The 14,043-nt window shown below is 42.4% G+C and overlaps 2 protein-coding genes across 3 annotated transcripts in view; one reads left to right on the top strand and one right to left on the bottom strand.

The window, feature by feature from the left end:
- The window catches only part of RAB6A (RAB6A, member RAS oncogene family), a 120,952-nt gene that overhangs the window by 54,940 nt on the left and 51,969 nt on the right, over positions 1-14,043 (top strand). The window lies entirely within an intron of this gene.
- Positions 2,315-2,880, bottom strand: LOC129325532 (60S ribosomal protein L21-like). Its single transcript, XM_054973244.1, is given in 2 exon segments — positions 2,315-2,727; positions 2,729-2,880. Coding segments are annotated over 2 exon segments (489 nt in total). The 5' UTR covers positions 2,849-2,880; the 3' UTR covers positions 2,315-2,358.

Raw genomic sequence — 14,043 nt, 5'->3', positions numbered from 1 at the left:
CCTCAAGGTTCACCTGGCAGCTATCTCTTCTACCCACTCTCGAGTTGATGGTAGCACGGTTTTTTCCCACCCAAAGTCCCGCCAGTTCCTTAAGGGAATGTTCAACCTCTACCCACCAGTGTCGCCTCCTGTACCACAATGGTCACTGTCTTTGGTGCTGGCACGGCTAATGTTGCCTCCCTTCGAGCCTTTGGCGACCTGCCCCTTGGACCTGCTATCGTACAAGGTGGCATTCCTAGTGGCTATAACCTCTGCCAGGAGGGTCAGTGAGCTCTCTGCGCTAAGGTCTGACCCCCCCCTTCCTTTTATTCCATCCCAATAGGGTAGTATTGCGTCCCTGCCTGGGCTTCCTGCCTAAGGTAGTGTCCACTTTTCATCTGTCGCAGGAGATATCGCTTCCTGCATTCTTTCCTCACCCCTCTTCCAAGGGGGAAAAGGCGCTGCACACTCTGGATTTGAAGAGGGCGCTAGCTTTCTATCTGGACAGGACAAAGGGCTTCAGAAAGTGTCCTCACCTGTTCGTGTGTTTTGGGGCCAAGGACAAGGGCAATAGGGCTTCCTCGCAGACTCTGTCCAGGTGGATTGTGACGGCCATTAGTAAGGCCTATTCCCTGGCTGGGGCGAGTTGCCCGCTGCAGGTTAGGGCCCATTCCACGCGGTCCCAGGCTGCCTCTTCGGCTCTCCTCCGGGGGGTTCCGTTGGCTAGCATCTGTAGGGCAGCCACCTGGTCCACGGCTGACACCTTTGTCAGGCATTATGCTGTGGATGTGGATACAGGGCGAGATGTGGCTGTGGCCAGGGCTGTATTGCATTCCCTTTTTTCCTAAGGGGTTCTGGGATGCTACGCTATCATGCTACAATTTTGTAGTTGTATGTTTTATATGTATATATGCTTATATATATTTATTGAATATATCCTTATACAAGTGGTGTATATATGGGAGTATATTGTATATATGTGTTATTTTTGTATGTATATTTGTGTATAGTTATATGTTGTTTACACTTGTTGATGGTTCTTGTGTGATACAATAAAATTGTGTTGGACTTCACCCCACCTTCCTTATTGTGTGAAGCTTGGTACACTCCCATGTGTGGAGGCACAGAAGAACGAAGATGAAAACAGGGTTAACATACCTGTAACTTATGTTCATCGAGTTCTTCTGTGCTGACACACAACCCTCCCTCCTACCCCGCTGTGAACTCCAATGCACACTGCTGTGTGGGCTGTAACAAATATTGGCGTCCATGCAGGTGGTGACTATGTGTATTGGTTAGGCGGCGGCAAGGAGAACTGAGGGAAGGGGCCGTTGGTCACTGGAGAAGCACGTGACCGTTTGGGCGGGGAAAACGGTCGCTGAGGCGCGCGACAAACGGCCCCTTCGGAGCTATAGAAGCTATGGAAAATTCTCCGGCGGCTGGCCTGCGCCTGCGCAGTCCCCATGTGTGTCAGCACAGAAGAACTCGATGAACATAAGTTACAGGTATGTTAACCCTGTTTTCTCGAAAGCTTATGCTACAGTAAAGTTGGTTATTCTTAAAGGTGCTACTGGACTCTTTACTATTTTGAACATAAATTTGTTTTCATCATATTTCAGGAAAAAAATAACTTAGTTTGGACAGCTCTTAGCATGATCATAATACTACTGAAGAAAAAATGGCTATTCAAATCTTAAATGCTAAATACTTTACGTATCATCTTGATTTGTCGAGGTATTCTCAGATTGCAGGTGGCTGCGGCTAACTAGCGATGGCTTGCTTGAGTTTGGATGGTGTAAAATTCTAACTGAAAATGTCTAGCTCCCAGCTTATTCTAATAATTACACATGAGCCCTGACCATTGCCTCTCTTTACTGATGTGTATAGTGTTGCACTTCCAAGCGCATGCTACGGTCCCAAGAGAGCTGGGACAATTCTCACATGTGACAGGATGGGATACCCTGTGTTTGGGAAATCATGCTGGACGGATAGCAGAGAGCTGTGATTGGTTATCTGCAGGAATGACCTGCCTTGGGTAATACATCCAATTCTTTGGTGTTGCAGTGAATGTTTTTTCCTTGCTGGGCTGATAAGAGCGGTCTTTAAAGTCCAAAAATGTGAGGACTTGTTTGAGATCAAGCAAAAGATTTTTCATCAGAAAAGAAAACCCGGCATTTTTTTAATGAGACCGTCGGCTGTCTACAGTTTTGCTCACATGACGCTAAAGTTAATTAATTTCAGGAAGTGGACTGAAGGTTTGGATTAGTAAATTCTGTCAATGAGAAAAAGCAGTTGAAGCCCCTGGTTTCTTCATTCCTGTAATGATACTTTAGAATTTTTTTTTCAGTTCTCTAAAAGATTTTATTTTGTCCATATACATTATGCCATGAATTCATATGGAATTGGTTCCAGCAGCTCTGGCTCTTTCCCATTGGTTCTCACAAAGTGTGCTTCTCTTGGAGGAGCAGGCTGCTGTTTCAGCTCGAACCCAGTGCCTTTTTCCTTTGCTTCCTTTTTCTTTTTTTCATTTTCCTTCACACGCTGCAAGAAGCTGTCTCTGCTCTTAGAATGCTTAATATGCTCAATACGCACATTAATCCTCTTGGCGAGAATTTTACCCTTAACTTTCTTGTTCACAATAATGCCCACAGCATGCTGGGTAACGTTGTATACTCTTCCTGTTTTGCCATGGTAACATTTGTGGGGCATGCCTTTCTGAATTGTACCCATGCCCTTGATGTCTTATGTCTACAATATCACCCTTCTTGTAAATACGCATGTAAGTAGCCAGAGGGACAACACCATGTTTGCGGAAGGGTCTCGAGAACATATAACGAGTCCCTCTCCTCTTCCCCTTTGTATTGGTCATCTTGCCCGATTCCTGCAAAATGGCGCCGGAGACCGAAAGCATACTTTAGAAATTTGACAAACCAGCCACCTATAATTGTGTGTCCTCCTTAAATGGGGAGTTTCTGTTCTTGTGCTTGTTTAAACATGATGCCAGAGGGCAAGAATAGCCTCCCCGTGTAAAGCTGCGTATGCCCAGTTTCTTGTTTTAAGCCGGAATTCCCGGGTGCATGCTAGCCTGTGGGTAATGTATATAGCCTGCACAGGAACATAGAGTGCAGAGTAACATGGTTTGGAAGAGATTCTGGACACCGAACACGATGTTCTTCCTGCCAGAAATTGTATTTAAATCAGGATGATGTTTTGTGACTAGAGGGGCATAGTTCAACTCCACTCTGCATTGTAGCAGGTACTTGGAGAAGCAATGAGGGAGAGGTATTAAGTTCTGCTACACAGAAAGCTCTAAGTCTTTCCTGAAATATTTTCATACAGCAGCTAGTTGCTCAAAGTCCCTCTCTCCTTCCCACAATAACTCACTCATTTTTGTATGGCGTTTATAAGCCACTTTTCTTCAAAAATAGGTCTCAGCCTTTCTCCATTTTCTTTTCATGAGGATTCTAGGTACCGGAGTTCCCTGCCAAATCTAGGCTGCAAGAGATCTGGTTGTATTGCAGACATACCAGTCACCTGCTTTTCTACAGATTGTAAATATTTGTTCCATGTTGATCCTTGCTCTGCTTCATGGGTGTCAATCTCTTAATTTCTCGGCACTTGCCATAATTCATATATCCATATAACGCCCTTTAGATCAGAGCAAACTTAGAAGTGTATGATGATGCACATTTCCTACTGGCAAGGGGAAAGGCAAAACGTTTCTAATGATGTTGCTGTGCTCTGCTGATGGCTTAAATAGTCATTTTGTGTTTTTCAAACTTGTTTTGAGGTTTCCATAGAAGATGATCACTTAAAGAACTAATGTGAGCTTGGTGGTGCTCTTGCAGATATGCAGCCTGGAAATGCAATGTGGTCTTCTCTCATATAACTAGCTTCTAATGCATTGCTTACGGCTGCTAGAATAATTTGGGAGGGAGGAAGGGGGGGCGTCATGGTATTTGTTTTGTGTCCTGGTAAGAAAGCAGAATATAAAGGGGTGAAGATGAAGTTACCTCTTTGGGCCAGACATTCATAGCTTGTCTTCAGGATGATGAAACAGAGAGAATTAGATGCAGGTGGAATTTCATGTCGGCATCCTCTGGTTTGCAGGCTGCGTGACTTCCTGCAAAAATATTGTCCAAATACAATGTCTTGGGCTTCAGAGAATTGAAGCATTTTTGCTTGGTTGTCCAGCACAGTAAACGAAATGCCTGTGGAAAAGTTTTTGCACATCACTGCCGGACAAGTGTGTGCATGTGCGCATGGGCAGGAAGGAAAACAGTAAAATTATGAATGGATCTGTTAAACAATAGAACTAGCTCAGGCTACAAAATAAAGAGGGCAATCCTGCAAGTTTTAGTGCCTGACTAGGAGTACTTGCCAAAGGCAGAAAAAACAGAGGAAAAGATCTGACCCAAAAATGAGACGAGCAGATCTTTGTTGAGGGTTGTACACTGGGTTTTAAAATGTCTTAGAAAAGGTCTGACCCAAAAATGAGACGAGCAGAGCTTTGTTGAGGGTTGTACACTGGGTTTTAAAATGTCTTAGAAAAGGTCTGACCCAAAAATGAGACGAGCAGAGCTTTGTTGAGGGTTGTAAACTGGGTTTTAAAATGTCTTCTTTTATGCTTGCTTTGGAAATGGTATAATGAGCTTTGCTGAGTATAAATAAAAAAAATATTAAAATAGCAGCTTTTAAATTCAAAATATGGTGATGCTTGACAAGGCCGTGAGCCAGGCCCGGCCAGTTCCGTAATATGGTAAGGGCTTGTTACTGCTGACTAAAATCTTGGTATATGACATGTATTGACTCTTTTCAGAAGCTTTTTAATTTTTAAAAAACCCTACAACCTTAAGATGGATTAAATTTCCACAATTCAAGAAGAGTTAAAGGGACCTTAATTTCCCTTATTGTCAGGCACTGCGTTCAAGACAGTCTGCCCTGAGGCACAGGTGCTCTGCCCGGGATGGGAGATGTCGTCGGGCTTATGACCATTTTTTTGAAGAAAGGAATTCCAACAGCTTTTTCACTGGCACCATAAATACATCCTTATTCTCAACTGCTTTTATTCCACTAGCACCGTAAATACAATCTTATTCTCAACTGCTTTTAATCCCCACCCACTGTGGAGAGGCACTAAAACTTCCAAAAATGTGAGATCTAGTCCACGAAAGCCTGTGCTGGAATAAAAAATGTATTTGCCTTGGAAGTGCCACAACACTCCTGTTTAAATTTTAGATGTGTGTTTGGTTAGATTAGCTTCACTGAGATTGTTTACCTAACAAAACTCTGAACTGGGGTATGACACAAAACCAATTTCGTAGCTGGTTGCTTTGAATTATCCTCTCTACACAGTGGCTTTTATGTTTGCGGGGTCTGAATTAAAGTCAAGGTCACCTGAAAAGTATTGTGCTAATTAATTAGATGTAGTATTGTATGCTGGGAGCTTAAAAGCATTTGGCTCCTTTGGTTCCGCTTAATTGCATGAAATTGTGCCATTTTTATGTTCTAGAAAATGGCATTGGAGCAAAATAGCAACTCAGACTGCAAGTTCCGGGGCTGCTAAATTGCAGTATTCCAATTCTCCCCCTTCCACCACCACCCCTAGCAGTAAGGAAGCATTGGGCGTGGAGATGGTACTTTTGTTGTTTATTGCAATAAGGAGATCTGGACTTCTTGTCGTCATAGAACTGAAAGATTCTGAAGACTGCAAGTTTCTAGTTTTACAAAGAGGTGATCCTTCCTGGATAGCACTCTTTTTTTAAAAATTATTTATTGAGAAACAAATAGCTATAACTACAGAAGAAGAAATAACAAGTTGAACAATAACATTAACATCATGAAGTAACAGCAACAAAGATAAAATACAGTTTTAACTATATATGCTTACAGACGGAGTGATTAACTGTCAAGAATTGTCTGATATAATTCATTCGGAGGAGACATATCTTTGCTAGCAATAAATTCAAAGAAGGGCCAGCATTTTTCAGAGAAAAATGATTTGAAAGAGAGGTTTTCATTTTTACGTATGACATATGATAATTTTTCTAATATGAATTTATCCCAGACTTTAACGTACCATTGATCTATATTTGGGATATTTTTCTGGTTCCATCGTGATGCTATCAGCATTTTATCCACCACCAGCAAGCGATCAATTAATTCACACCTGATTGATGGAACATTCGAATTCTGCCAGAAACCAAGGAGGATAATTTGAGGATCAAATTGAAGGTCATAATCTGTGATCTCTTTTATTTGGCTGAGAATAACACTCTTGTTTTGATGTGCTTTTATCAAGAGTGCCACACTGACTGTCGGTATTAAAGGATAGCCCAGCTAGAGACTGAAAGTTCCATGTTTTGAACAAGCCGGGCATTGTTTGGTATCTGGAATGGCATAGGATCTAAAGATGTAAAATATTTGGAAATTTTAAAGCTATGGAAAACCATTTTTAAGTCCATTTTTGGGAGGGGGAAATGGAAATTTTGGGGAAATATATGCAATACTTACTTGCCAAACAAACATTTTTAACCCATTGAAGAACATAAAATGCATCATTTATAACTTGCTATGTAAAACACAAAAAAAGTGTATTGTTTGGGCAGACTGCTTTCCATAGAGTCTATAGGTAGGGCTTGCCAGCATGTTTGGATATTAAGCTAAATTTTATAACATTGAAAACACTGAACTCCTTAATAGTTTATTATCATTAAAAAGTATTATAGCATATTGCTGCTGTATTACGTTTTTTCAGCGCTCCCCAATTTTTCCATTGGGGAAATCCTCAGATTTTTTCATGCTATACAAATTGAAACTATCGAAATTCTTTGTAACACAACGGTTTTCTTGCTCAAAGAGAAAATATTTCATAGTCATACACAGGTTCCCACCCCTCCAGTGCTCCCAACAATTTTTCCAACAATTGCCACCCAGTTCATAGAATCACAGGGTGGGAAGGGACCTCCAGGGTCATCTAGTCCAACCCCCTGCACAATGCAGGAAATTCACAACTACCTTTTAGGAGCTCCCATTATTCTTCCCAATCCAGCATCTTGTGTAGCTATACTGTCTGTGAACCTGGCAGATTCTGTTTAAATAGTTGATTTTTGTTGTGTGCACGAGACCAAATTTGCCCCCTTTAAAAAAAAATGTCTGCAGCAGTGGCCTTTAGTATATCCCGTGATAATTAATTCCATCCTTCTCCTTGCTTGTATTGTTTTAGTGGTCAAGTGTTTCTCTTTCCAGGGGAGGAAAACTCAAAACTTGTGAAATACTCTGCTTGGATATGCGGTAAAGTACCCTGAAGTGTAATGATTCCACTCATCAGTTGCTACATTGTGGCTGGCTTGATTGCTCTGCTTCTGTTTTTTATCTGTGTGTGCGTGCGCATGCGCGCACGCTGTGGTTTATGTTTGCATTTACATCTGGCTTTTTGGCCCACCAGCAGCACCCTAGGCAACTTACAGTATAAAAAAACCTCTTAAACAAATGAAACCCAAATGATCAGATTCGGCTATCCAGGTGTTAAAATGGGAGTTCAGTAAGGCAGAAGATGCCCTGGATAGCCCAGGCAAGCCAGATCTCGTCAGATCTCAGAAGCTAAATAGGGTCGGCCTTGGTTAATAATTGGATGGGAGACCCCCAACAAAAATCAGGGTTGCAGAGGCAGGCAATAGCAAACCACCTTTGTTAGCCTCTTGCCGTGAAAGCCCCAGCAAGGGGGTCTCCATAAGTCAGCTATGACTTAATGGCACTTTCCACCACCAGTGCAGAAGATTAGAGCAAGCTCTCTAGTGCTGTGATGTGGGAAGCAAGAACAGAGCTGTGGCCTCTTCCTGCTCCTTCGATTAACATTTCAGTTACTATCAGCCAGTATGCGTTTTTGTTTCAGCCCCAGTATGCGTTTCAGCCCCAGTATGCGTTTTTGTTTAAGATAGAACTATGAATAGAAAACTTGGCTGAAATCAGTCCATTCTAACAGATCCCTTCCTCGCTTTGAGAAAATCCTATGCAAACCAGTTCCCGGTTGGAAGGCTTCCAGAAAGCTGTGACACTGCTCCCGGCACTCCGTTAAGTAGAGCAGCATGGAGTGGTGTTCTATCAATCAAAAATGACTCTTTGATGCTTTTTTAAGGCTACTGGGAAACTTGCAGAGATCCTGCAGGGGAAAGATGCTGGCCGCAGCTCAAAAACTGAGTCATTCATTGAAAGCAATGACATTGAAGAATTTGGGGTGAGATCCTTAATACACTCCTCGGTCGGAGATTCTAGGTTGTATCTGCAGGATTCAGGTCTTTGAACTGCAGTCCTCCAGCGTTCCAGAGCTCTACTTCAGTACAATAATGGCTGTTCTTTTGCATCCCCATGATCGTTCTTTCACAGTTTTTCAAGTATGCTGCAGATTCTGTTATGGATGAGCTGACAATTACAAAGCACATAGCATGGATATATGACTCATACCAAATTGTTCTACACTACAGTACAGAACAAATTTAGATTAAACACTCACTTTAAATCACAAATAAAATGCATGTTCACAATCAGGCAGTAGGGTTTTTTTGTAATCAGCTACAACAGACACCAGTTTCTAGATACCATTCCATATGAAATGTTCCGTGCGTAGAAACCGTACAAGAGAAGAACAGTGTGGATTGCAATGTATGTACATATACAGAACTTCAAAATGGCCCACTCCTCCAGCTGGATGACCTAGGGGTCAGTCACAGCTCTTCTAGAGCTCTCTCAGCCCCACCCACCTCACAGGATGATTGTTGTGGAGATAATAACATACTTTGTAAACCTCTCTGAGTGGGCGTTAAGTTTTCCTGAAGGGCGGTATATAAATCGAATGTTGTTATTCATAGACTCACCTCATAACAAAATTCCAGTTGGGACCCTGCCTTTTTTTTCAAAAGCCTGTGACAGAGCATTTAGAAATGGAAAAGAAAATTAGATGAATTGAGTTTTGTAATTGGCATTCAGCAGGCATATATCCTTGCCCCATCTTTCAGTTATCTTCGCCTTCCATTAGAGGAATGGGAGGAAATTGAAATTGTTCAGGATTTTCTATTCTTTGGCTCAATCATCAACCAAAAGGGAGACTGCAGTGAAGAAATCAGAAGAAGATTGAGACTTGGAAGAGCAGCTGTGAGGGAGCTAGAAATGATCCTTAAAGATGAAGATCTCTCTCTAGGAACCAAGATCAAGATAATCCAAACTATGGTATTCCCCATTACTACATATGGCTGTGAAAGTTGGATGGTGAAGAAAGCTGACTGGAAGAAAATTGATTCATTTGAAATGTGGTGCTGGAGGAGAGTTTTGTGGATACCATGGATGGCCAAAAAGACCAATAAGTGGGTACTAGATCAAATCAAGCCTGAATTCTCCCTATAGAAGCTAAAATGACAAAACTGAGGCTATCGTACTTTTGTCACATCACGAGACGACAAGATTCTCTGGAAAAGTGAATAATGCTAGGAAAAGAAGACCCAAAATGAGATTTATTGATTTAGAATATTTGTGCTGCCTCTTCAGAGCCCTTCCGGAGGTGGTTCACAATTAAAAAAACAAGCTATTAGACATAAGTAGCATAAAAAATGTCCATAAAACAGAGCAGACCATTAAAAAGCTGAAAAGATAACAGCCTTAATTAAAAGACTGTGTAAAAATATGTTTTCAGCCTGGCGAATCTCAAGGTGGAAGCATTCAAAAAGTGAGGTGCCACCACAAAAATGCCCCATCTCTAGTCACCACCCACCTCATTTCTGATGGCAGGGGCACACAGAGTATCTCTAGACAATACTCTTACGCGAGGACGCTCAAGTGAAGACAGTTTATAAAAGTTTAAAAGACAATGCCGAAAGCTTCATCAGTTTTACCTCTACAATGAGCCAGAGATCGTTCCTTGGAGGGTTTGTTTATTTCTCCTTTGCCTCCCCACTGGGAGGTGAAGTTAACATGGCCTTCGGAGAAGAGGGAATTAACAAACCCTCCAAAGAGGAGCAATCGGCTCTTTGTAGAGAGGTGGAAACCGTGCGGGCTCTAAAGAGGTGAAAATGACAGAGCCTTCCGATCTGTCTTTTTACACTACAATTCCCGGCGAACGTTGCATCTCCCTTCACTTGAGCATCCGCATGTAATGCGTCTTGTTTAGAGAGACTCACAGAGTAGGCCTTGAGAAGCCGATTTTAACTGGTGGGCTGGATAGTATGAGAAGAGACGGTCCTTCAGGTACCCTGGTCCCAAGACATTTAGGCCCTTCAAGGTAAGAACCAGCACTTTTAATTGTGACTAGAAACAGACGGGTAGCCATCTACCCATGTAACTAATCCCTGACAGTAATGTGGCCACTGCATTTTGGACTAGGGGAAGTTTCTGAATCATCTAACTTGGATGCGGCCAGAGCATGGATCATTGTGGCCAAATCATGCTTTTTGAGGAATGGCTGTAGATGGCAAACCAGCCGGAGCTGATAAAAGGCACTACAATGCCATGGAGGAGACCTGAGCAATGGATGTGTATGGCTGTGGTTTCGAGGACAGGAAGAAGTTGGATCTCTCTTCCAGACCTTATTGACAGATTACCATTGGCTGTGTGTGTGTGTGTGTGTGTGTGACCGGTTCCATGTGACCCAACAAGCTTCAGTTGTGTAGAGGCTTGAATTAGGGCTCCTTCATCGATTCAGCTGAAGCCTGCTCAGTGACTTGAAACCAGTCTCTATTTCTCGGCCTAGCCTACCTCGCAGGGTTTTTAGAATAAAATGGATGAAAGGAGAACCGTGTATGCTGCTCTGAGTTCCTTGGAGAAAGGGCAGGATAAAAATAGATCGGATCTTCCATTTCATTAGTGGGGCATATCCTGTGGCCGTTCCCAGTTTGAATACATCCTAAAATGTGCTGGTTACTGACCAAAAGGCACAAAATTCTCTCAAAACTAGCGCGTGAATGAAATTTACTTGATCACGAGAGTGATCCCGGTGGCTCAGACCCGTGAGCCATCTCATCCAGCACCTTGTTTCCAACATGGGCCCGACAGGCGCAACAAGGAAGCCCACAAGCTGGGCCTGCAAGCGACAACCTAGTAGTAGGGAAGAGATTTTACATTCAGTTTTCATTAATGCTTACTCTTGAGCACGCGTTTCAGCTTTCTTTTCTAGTTTCAAAATGCTGAGAGTCGGCATTGAAATGTATCTTTAACATCTACCATATAGCAAACCTCACCCATTTTTACGATGAGTAGCTTATGACCTATAGAAGTACCTTTGCTTGGTAGTACAGCATTTGAATCTCAAGAGGCCATCAGAAAGGAAATCTTCTGAGAGGCTACGTGCTCGGCATAATCATTTGTGTGGTCAGCCACCAGTCAGTGGCTACTAGCTCTTCTGTACATCATGTGGTCTAGGGCCGGCTGATGCTTTACTCACACAATTTCTTTGAAGGACTTTCGTAAATACTTGGTAATATCTATGACGTTAACATCGGAATAACTTTTCATGTACATTTTCTTCTCTGGGGCAGTTCTGCAAGCTGCAGAATCAGCTCGGAATGTTTCACCAGCGGCAGACGTTGTGATTGCATGCGACGTCTGCATTGCTAGTGCAGGGCTTCTTAGGATACAATGGCAGGTGCAGCTCTGAGATGCTCCTGGAGTCCTTATGTCTGGCATTTGCTGCCTGTAATTGCTGATTAGCTCTTCCTCTTATCTTTGGGGAAATTATAATATATGCAGTTTTCAGACTCTGGGGTGGAAAAAGTCCTCCTTGAAATTACCCATGACATTAAAAGACTTTCTAAAAGTTTTTCTTGTTCCATGCTACTATCTCTGTTATTGTGCTCTGTAGACCAAATAACACGATAAAATGAGCGTGATTTTAATGTTTTCACTCATCCACTAAAAACAGTTGTGGCACAAACCCCTAGTGAGTGTCAATACATTATTAAACCTATTAACCTTCTGCACCTTTCAACATTTAGAACTAATATCAGAATAATCTTAAGAGACCAGCAAATCTCCTGAAAGGATAGCTACTTGTTGTCTTTTTTTCTTCCTGTTTTTGGCCGTTTCCACACACATTGAATAATGCACTTTCAATGCACTTTAGTTATACTTTAGAAGTGGATTTTTTGTTCCACACATGGAAAATCAGTTACAAATGTGCACTAAAGCGTATTGAAAGTGGATTATTTAACGTGTGTGGAAACGGCCTTTCTGTGGTTAGATTTTGATGTAAGCTACTTTCAATCAAAATAGTGTTAAAGTATGATCACACAAATGGTCTCATAGGCTCACGCAACACAAAAAGAGGCTTGTTGGATCTTAGCCATATTTTTTGTACGAAAGGTTCCCAGATTCACAAAGATAGAAAAGAGAGAGCTTGCATAGTCAGAGCGCTTCGTCAGCATGACGACATCAGTCAAACATAGAAAGAATTAGGCAGTCGCAAAGGAAAGATGGTAAGAAACATTATAGTAAAGAGTCCAGTAGCACCTTTAAGACTAACCAACTTTATTGTAGCATAAGCTTTGAGAACCACAGCTCTCTTGGTCAGATGTGCCTGACGAAGAGAGCTGAGGCTCTGGAAAGCTTATGCTGCAATAAAGTTTGTTAGTCTTAAAGGTGCTACTGGACTCTTTACTATTTTGCAACTACAGACTAACACGGCTAACTCTTCTGAAGAAATATTATGTGGATTATCTCTGTTCTGGGCTAATGTACATTCTGTGCTGGGTAGGGTTGCAGAGTTTGGATCCCCAAGTATTCCTGCGTATGCAAGTTGTGGTAGAGGCCAGGGCCACGTCTTACCTGCTCATGCTGAGTCAGCAGCCACACCCTTTCCTGACACTGAACAAATGCCCTAGTTATGTCCTGGTTAGATTATCATAATGGAGCAGTCTTTGAAACGTAACATGGTTCAGAGTATAGTGGCAAGATTGCTAACTGGCTCTAGCCTTGTGATTCGATACCCTTATAAAATAACTGTCCTGAATCATTCTGTTGTATTCCGGCTCTCCTAAATGCTCCTGTTTTATACCTATATATTGTTTAGAGGCCTCTGTGTGTCCCTTCAGTTAGAAGCTCAGTAGGTGGTTATGTGGAAATAAGCCTTTTTCAACAGTGAGTTGTACTTGTACTCCTCCATTCCCCCCCCCCCGCCTTGCAACAAAACCTGGGAGGAAGGTTAGGCAGAGCCTTTGTGACTGGCCCAAGGTCCCCCAGCGAGCTTCCATGGCAGAGTGGGGAATCGAAACTGGATCACTCAGGTTCTAGTCCGTCTTTCTAGCAACTACATCACATTGGCTCTCAACTAAGCACCTCTTCCCCAGAGAGATTTGCTTTGCTGCTTCCTTGATGGCGTTCAGGGGGCAGGCTTCAGGAGAGCTTTCGGAGCCCCGATTCACCTGCTGCCATTTTCTGCTTTGTGCGCCGAGGGTCATCTTGCTGTCCTTTTGTACTGTTCTTTAATCTTGCCCATTGTGCTCTTCTATTGTCCCCCCCGCCTAAATTTTAGTTGTTGTAACTGGTCCTTAATTTTTTTTAGCTGCCCTCTGGATTTAGATGGAAAGATCCAAATATTTTAAATGAGAATGGGGTACTTTGAGAATCCAGAGCCATGAAAAGCGCTCTACCGCATCAAATTAAGCAACCCGTCTAATTCAGCATCCTGTCTCCGCCAGTAGCCGTCAGGATCCTGAGTTCGCTCATGTCCCAGATGAGAAGAAAGAGGCAGGTCAAAGGAAAGCAGTCGGGCCCGGATCAGAAGAACACCTGGCGCCTTCCCTATGGACCTAGCAGCGTACTCCTGCTGCAAAATTAGGAGGAATGTGTGGCCCCCCTGTACTGCATTTTTAAAAAAGGCTTTAAACAATTTTACTAAATATCTTTAACTTACAACAGTATAAAACTGTAACGGTATATAACAAGGTATTTGCATAACCATAATAACAAAAACTATTATGTAAGGTGTCCACATTGTGCGGCATCATCGAAACAAGTAAAAATTTTCCTTCAAAAGTACACAAAGATTTCTTGCATTTGTTTGGTATTGAAATTAGCATATTC

Source organism: Eublepharis macularius, chromosome 3 (genome assembly GCF_028583425.1).
Source record: "Eublepharis macularius isolate TG4126 chromosome 3, MPM_Emac_v1.0, whole genome shotgun sequence".
NCBI classification, from domain to species: domain Eukaryota; kingdom Metazoa; phylum Chordata; class Lepidosauria; order Squamata; family Eublepharidae; genus Eublepharis; species Eublepharis macularius.
This window is presented reverse-complemented; position numbering and strand designations above follow the sequence as displayed.